This window comes from Cuculus canorus, chromosome 31 (assembly GCF_017976375.1).
Source record: "Cuculus canorus isolate bCucCan1 chromosome 31, bCucCan1.pri, whole genome shotgun sequence".
Taxonomy (NCBI): Eukaryota; Metazoa; Chordata; class Aves; order Cuculiformes; family Cuculidae; genus Cuculus; species Cuculus canorus.
Window position 1 is genome coordinate 1,406,287 of NC_071431.1, and position 6,589 is coordinate 1,412,875.

General features: G+C 61.6%; 1 protein-coding gene across 1 annotated transcript; it reads left to right on the plus strand.

Annotated features, from left to right (window-relative positions):
• The first annotated feature begins 1,782 nt into the window (after window positions 1-1,782).
• On the plus strand, window positions 1,783-6,221 carry LOC104062472 (class I histocompatibility antigen, F10 alpha chain). The gene is made up of 7 exons (XM_054052020.1): window positions 1,783-1,937; window positions 3,512-3,775; window positions 4,797-5,072; window positions 5,146-5,535; window positions 5,622-5,651; window positions 5,826-5,858; window positions 5,956-6,221. The coding sequence occupies exons 1-7, from the start codon at window positions 1,874-1,876 to the stop codon at window positions 5,967-5,969; spliced, it is 1,071 nt and encodes a 356-aa protein (XP_053907995.1). The 5' UTR covers window positions 1,783-1,873; the 3' UTR covers window positions 5,970-6,221.
• The last annotated feature ends 368 nt before the right edge of the window (window positions 6,222-6,589 follow it).

Below are 6,589 nucleotides of genomic sequence, written 5' to 3' on the forward strand. Positions count from 1 at the left end.
GACTGGGGTGAACTGGGATGATGTCAATGGGACTGGACTGGGTTGGACTGGGATGAACTGGGATGATGTCAGTGGGACTGGACTGGGTTGGACTGGGGTGAACTGGGATGATGTCAATGGGACTGGACTGGGATGGACTGGGGTGAACTGGGATGATGTCAGTGGGACTGGACTGGGTTGGACTGGGATGAACTGGGATGATGTCAATGGGACTGGACTGGGATGGACTGGGGTGGACTGGGATGATGTCAATGGGACTGGACTGGGATGGACTGGGGTGAACTGGGATGATGTCAATGGGACTGGACTGGGATGAACTGGGATTATGTCAATGGGGTTGGACTCTGATGGACTGGGATGATGTCAATGGGACTGGACTGGGATGGACTGGAGTGAACTGGGATGATGTCAATGGGACTGGACTGGGTTGGACTGGGATGAACTGGGATGATGTCAATGGGACTGGACTGGGTTGGACTGGGTTGGACTGGGATGATGTCAATGGGACTGGACTGGGTTGGACTGGGATGAAGTGGGATGAACTGGGATGATGTCAATGGGGTTGGACTGGGACGGACTGGGATGATGTCAATGGGATGGACTGGATTGGACTGGGATGAACTGGGATGATGTCAGTGGGACTGGGCTGGGTTGGACTGGGATGAACTGGGATGATGTCAGTGGGACTGGACTGGGATGGACTGGGATGAACTGGGATGATGTCAGTGGGACTGGGCTGGGTTGGACTGGGGTGAACTGGGATGATGTCAATGGGACTGGACTGGGAAGGACTGGGATGGACTGGGACAGACTGGGTTGGTGTCAATGGACTGGGATTGACTGGGACGGACTGGGTTGGTGTCAATGGACTGGGATTGACTGGGACGGACTGGGTTGGTGTCAATGGACTGGGATTGACTGGGACGGACTGGGTTGCGGGGCAGATCCCGTCCTCCCACCAATGGCAGCGCGAGGCGCTGCGTGACGTCACCGGTTGCCAGGCGGATCCTGGTGTCACGTGTTAGGCTCCTTTCCCTGAGCCGCCCGCTCATCCGCCAATGGAGACGCGCGGCGCCTCGTGACGTTGCCGGGCAGATCCACGCGCCGCAGCTCTCAAGCCCTTCCCCGCGCCCCGAGCGCTCCCATTGGCTGCGCTGCCGCCCTTTTGCCAATGGCAGCGCGAGGCGCCGCGTGACGTCACCGGTTGCCAGGCAGATCTCGGCTGAGAAGGATGGAGAAGCGAAAGCTCTAAGAGTAGCGCAGTGTCAGGACCCTGAGGGACCCCAACACCCCCCGAAACCCCCAACCCGGGACCCCCGACCCCCGGGGCAGCCCATCCCCTCAGGCCCCTCCCCACGACCCTGAGCCGCCCTTGACAAGGGCGTCCCGGGTTTTGGGGGGGTGGGGGTGTCTTGGATTTGGGGGACACGGGGATTATGGGGGGGACTAAGGGGGGGGTCTGGGCTGCCTCAGGGGGTGCAGAGTTGAGGGGAGGGGTTTGGGCTGGCCCGGGGGATGCAGAGCTGACGTTTTCGGGGTGTTTCTGGGGGGGTTCCCCCAGTCCGTTCTCTGGCTTTCGCTTTCGTTTTCCCAACCCGCCGCGCCGAGATGTGCCCGGCAACCGGTGACGTCACGAGGCGCCTCAGGTCGCCATTGGACGGCGGGAGGAAGCGCAGCCAATGGGAGCGGCTCCGGGCGGGGCGCCGCGAAGGGCTCGAGACCTGCGGAGGTGGGATCTGCCCGGCGACCGGTGACGTCACGAGATGCCTCAGGTCGCCATTGGACGGCGGGAGGAGGCGCAGCCAATGGGAGTGGCTCCGGGCGGGGCGCGGAGCTCGAACCGCGCTCGGTGCCGCGTGCGGAGAGAACCGCGATGGCGTCGCGGTGGGCGCTGCGGTTGGCGCTCCTCTTGGGGACCGTGGGCGGCCTGGCGAGCGGTGAGCGGGGACACCGACCCCTGCGCCCCGTCCGGGGCTGGGGGACCCCCTGCACCCCCTTTCCTTAGGGTTTGGGAACCCCCATTCCTTGAACCCCCTTCATCCCTGAGCTCCAGGACCCCCCCAGGCAGCAGGACCCCCTGCACCCCCTTTCCTCAGGCTCAGGGATCCCTCTGCACCCCTTTTCCTTAGGGTTTGGGACCCCCCCATCCCTTGAACCCCATTCATCCCTTGAACGCCCTTCATCCCTGAGCTCCACGACCCCCCTGCACCCCCTTTCCTCAGGCTCAGGGCCCCCTGCACCCCTTTTCCTTAGGGTTTGGGACCCCCCCATCCCTTGAACCCCCTTCATCCCTGAGCTCCAGGATACTCCCAGGCAGTAGGACCCCCTGCACCCCCTTTCCTCAGGCTCAGGGACCCCCTGCACCCCTTTTCCTCAGGGTTTGGGACCCCCCCAACCCTTGAACCCCCTTCATCCCTTGAACTCCCTTCATCCCTGAGCTCCAGGACCCCTTGCACCCCCTTTCCTGAGGCTCAGGGCCCCCCCTGCACCCCTTTTCCTTGGGATTTGGGACCCCCCCATCCCTTGATCCCCCTTTATCCCTGAGCTCCAGGACCCCCCCAGAGACCAGGACTCCCCTGCACCCCTTTTCTTGAGCTCAGAGACCTCCCTGCACCCCTTTTCCTTGGATTTTCCTTGGACCCCCTCCCATTGCTCCACCCCTCCTGCACCCCCTTTTCTGGGCTCCAGGACCCCCCTCTTTCCACGCCCTTCCTGGTCCCCCCCCAAATCTGCTTTCCTTTGCACCGGTGACCCCCCTGGTCTTGACCCCAGGGACCCCCTGCACCCCCATTTCTGGCCCCCTCGAGTCTCCCAGCCCCTGAACTCCCCCGATCTTGACCCCAGGGACCCCCTGCACCCCCATTTCTGACTACCTCGAGTCCCCCACCCCCTGAACCCCCCTGATCTTGGCCCCAGGGTCCCCCTTCACCCCCATTTCTCTCCCCCTCGAGTCCCCCACCCCCTGAACCCCCCTGATCTTGGCCCCAGGGTCCCCCTTCACCCCCATTTCTGGCCCCCTCGAGTCCCCCACCCCCTGAACCCCTCTGATTTTGACCCCAGGGCCCCCCTGCACCCCCATTTCTGGCCCCCTCGAGTCCCTCACCCCCTGAACCCCCCGATCTTGACCCGACGGACCCCCTGCACCCCCATTTCTGGCCCCCTCGAGTCCCCCACCCCCTGAACCGCCCTGATTTTGACCCCAGGGTCCCACTTCACCCCCATTTCTGTCCCCCTCGAGTCCCCCACCCCCTGAACCCCCCCAATCTTGACCGCAGGGACCCCCTGCACCCCCATTTCTGGCCCCCTCGAGTCCCCCACCCCCTGAACCGCCCTGATTTTGACCCCAGGGACCCTCTGCACCCCCTTTTCCTTCACTCCAGGATCCCTCTAATCTTTCCTTCCTTAGAACCTCTCCCCAGATCTGCTCCCTAAGACCCTCTCCCCTCTTTCTCCACCCCTGTACCCCCTTCCCACCACCTCTGTCACCCCCAAACCTCTCCTCACCCCTCAGGACTCCATTCCCTGCGTTATTTCCGCATTGCGGTGACCAAATCCAGTTCGGGGGTCCCCGAATTTGTGTCCGTCGGGTACGTGGACGGGAGCCTCATCTCACGATACGACAGCGAGAGCAGAAGGGTGATGCCTCGAGCGGATTGGATGAAGGCCAATCTCGATCAGAATTATTGGGATACCCAATCCGAGATCGGACAGGGAAACCAAGAGATTTACCGCACGAACCTGGACACGCTGCGACAACGCTACAACCAGACTGGGGGTGAGTGCGGGTTGGGGGCTCCGTGGGGATAAACTGGGGCTCCGTGGGGCTGAACTGGGGCTCCGTGGGGATAAACTGGGCCTCCGTAGGGCTGAACTGGGGCTCCGTGGGGATAAACTGGGCCTCTGTAGGGCTGAACTGGGGTTCTGTGGGGCTGAACTGGGGTTCAGTGGGGCCCTGGGGCTCTGCAGGGCTGAACTGGGCCTCCGTGGGGCTGAACTGGGGCTCCGTGGGGATAAACTGGGCCTCCATGGGGCTGAACTGGGGTTCTGTGGGGCTGAACTGGGGCTCCGTGGGGATGAACTGGGCCTCCGTGGGGCTGAACTGGGGCTCCGTGGGGATAAACTGGGCCTCCATGGGGCTGAACTGGGGTTCTGTGGGGCTGAACTGGGGCTCCGTGGGGATAAACTGGGGCTTCGTGGGGCTGAACTGGGGCTCTGTGGGGCTGAACTGGGCCCCTGTCCCAGATCTGGGGGGGCTTCTGGTGACCCCATTTCCACCCCACAGCGTGTGGGATCCTCCATCCCAGATCCTGGGGGGGTTTTGGTCACCCCATTTCAGCCCTACAGCGCGTGGGAATCCCCATCTCAGATCTTGGGGGGCTTCTGGTCACCCCATTTCAGCCCCACAGCGTATGGGATCCCCCATCCCAGATCTTGGGGGGCTTCTGGTCACCCCATTTCCGCCCCACAGCGTATGGGATGCCCCATCCCAGATCTTGGGGGGCTTCTGGTCACCCCATTTCCGCCCCACAGCGTATGGGATGCCCCATCCCGGATCTTGGGGGGCTTCTGGTCACCCCATTTCAGCCCCACAGCGCGTGGGATCCCCCATCCCAGATCTTGGGGGGCTTCTGCTCACCCCATCCCATGTCCTTGTGGGACCCCGAGCGGGATTGGGGTCACCTCTGATGTTGTTCCTCGATGCCCCTCAAATTTTGGCCTTCAACACTTTGAGGTCGGAGCCCCACGGAAGGTTCTGGACCGCAGAGGAACCCCCTCAACGCTCCGTTGTGTTTTAGGGGTTCACACCATTCAGGTCATGCACGGCTGTGATCTCCTGGAGGACAACAGCACCAAAGGATATTATCAGGTCGCCTACGACGGAAAAGACTTTATCTCTTTGGATATGGAGAAGAAAAAGTTTATCGCGGCCGACGTAGGGGCGATCGACACCAAAATCAAGTGGGAGAAGGACGATATGGTCGCCGATCGGCGGAAAAACTACGTGGAGAACATCTGTATCCCATGGTTGAAGAATTACGTGGAATACGGAAAAGAGGTTCTGGAGAGGAAAGGTGAGAGCGAGACGGCAAACGGGCGGCGGCGGTTGTGAGCGCCGACGCTGACCGTAACCCCCTTTCCCCGCAGAGCTGCCCACGGTCCGAGTGTCGGGAAGGAAGAGCGGAAGGTTCCTGACGTTGCGTTGCCGCGTTTACGGTTTCTACCCGCGCCTCATCTCCGTTAATTGGTTAAAAGATAACGAGGTGAGGGATCAGGACACCATGTGGAGCAGCATCGCGCCCAACAGCGACGGAACCTTCTACACCGCCGCCGCCATCGACATCCACCCGGAGGAGAGGGAGAAATACCGGTGCCGCGTGGACCATTCCAGCCTTTCCGAGCCCGGCCTCTACGCGTGGGATGAACCTCCGGAGAGAGACGCCAACAACGTCGTCATCATCGCCGTGGCCGTGGTTGTTGCCATCTTGCTTTTCACTGCCGCCATCATTGGCGTTGCCGTTTGGAAGTTGAAGCCAGGTAAAGCGCCGGCGATGCCAAACGGTGTGGGATGAAGACCCGATGGCGGCACGCCGGCGATGCCGATACCTCTTTTCTTTCCGCAGGGAAGCAGAAGGATTACGTCATGGCGTCGAGTGAGTACCGGCGGCACGGTAGGCTCGGGGCGGCCTCGACGTTACGGTTTGTGGCCGCTGCCGGCGTTTCCCAATCCCCATCTTTTCCTTTTCCACCCTTTTTCCAAGCGGGAGAGGTGGAATCCGGCATCGCCGTCCTCTCCCGGCTGCTCACGGCCCTTTCTCTCCTGACAGGCACCGACACGGGGATCGGCAGCGCCGGGTCAGGTACGGCGGAGGCCGAGGGGCGCTGCGGACGCCGAGGTGGCTCCGGGGACACCGAGGTGGCCCTGGAGGTCACCGTTTCTTCCTCCTATCCCTGCAGGAAGCAAAGCCTGAGCGTTGGGAGAGGAGCTGGCGGATGCGTCTCCAACCTTCGCCGCAAGCAGAGGACCTCGTGGAATCTTGGGAGCCGCTTACGGAGAGAGAGATTGTGCCGCAACGGCTGTGAATTCCTTCATTTTGGGTCTTTCTTTAATCGCCTCCTGTACTTCATTCGATTCCTGCGATTATTCCGTTAAGTATTGAGATCGGAACTCTTCTATATTTACACATATCCTACGTGTCCACAATAAACACTCGTTCCTCTCGGCCGGTTGGGATTGACTGGAGGGTCTTCGAGGGGTCCTCGGAGGTCTTATTGGGGTCCCATGTGGCTCTCCAGGGTCTTCGAGGGGTCCTGGAAGGTCTTATTGGGGTCCCATGTGGCTCTCGAGGGTCTTCGAGGGGTCCTGGAAGGTCTTATTGGGGTCCCATGTGGCTCTTGAGGGGTCCAGAGGGTCTTCGAGGGGTCCTGGAAGGTCTTATTGGGGTCCCATGTGGCTCTCGAGGGGTCCTGGAAGGTCTTATTGGGGTCCCATGTGGCTCTCGAGGGTCTTCGAGGGGTCCTGGAAGGTCTTATTGGGGTCCTGGGGGAGTCCAAAGGGTTCTAGAGAGGTCCTGGAAGGTCTTATTGGGGT

What these genes read in the sequence shown, in the direction of transcription:
- LOC104062472 (XM_054052020.1), top strand. Translation starts at nt 1,874, where the DNA reads ATGGCGTCGCGGTGGGCGCTGCGGTTGGCGCTCCTCTTGGGGACCGTG. An exon ending in ACGCTACAACCAGACTGGGG is followed by an intron (nt 3,776 to 4,796) that starts GTGAGTGCGGGT and finishes GTTGTGTTTTAG; the next exon opens with GGGTTCACACCATTCAGGTC. An exon ending in AGAGGTTCTGGAGAGGAAAG is followed by an intron (nt 5,073 to 5,145) that starts GTGAGAGCGAGA and finishes CTTTCCCCGCAG; the next exon opens with AGCTGCCCACGGTCCGAGTG.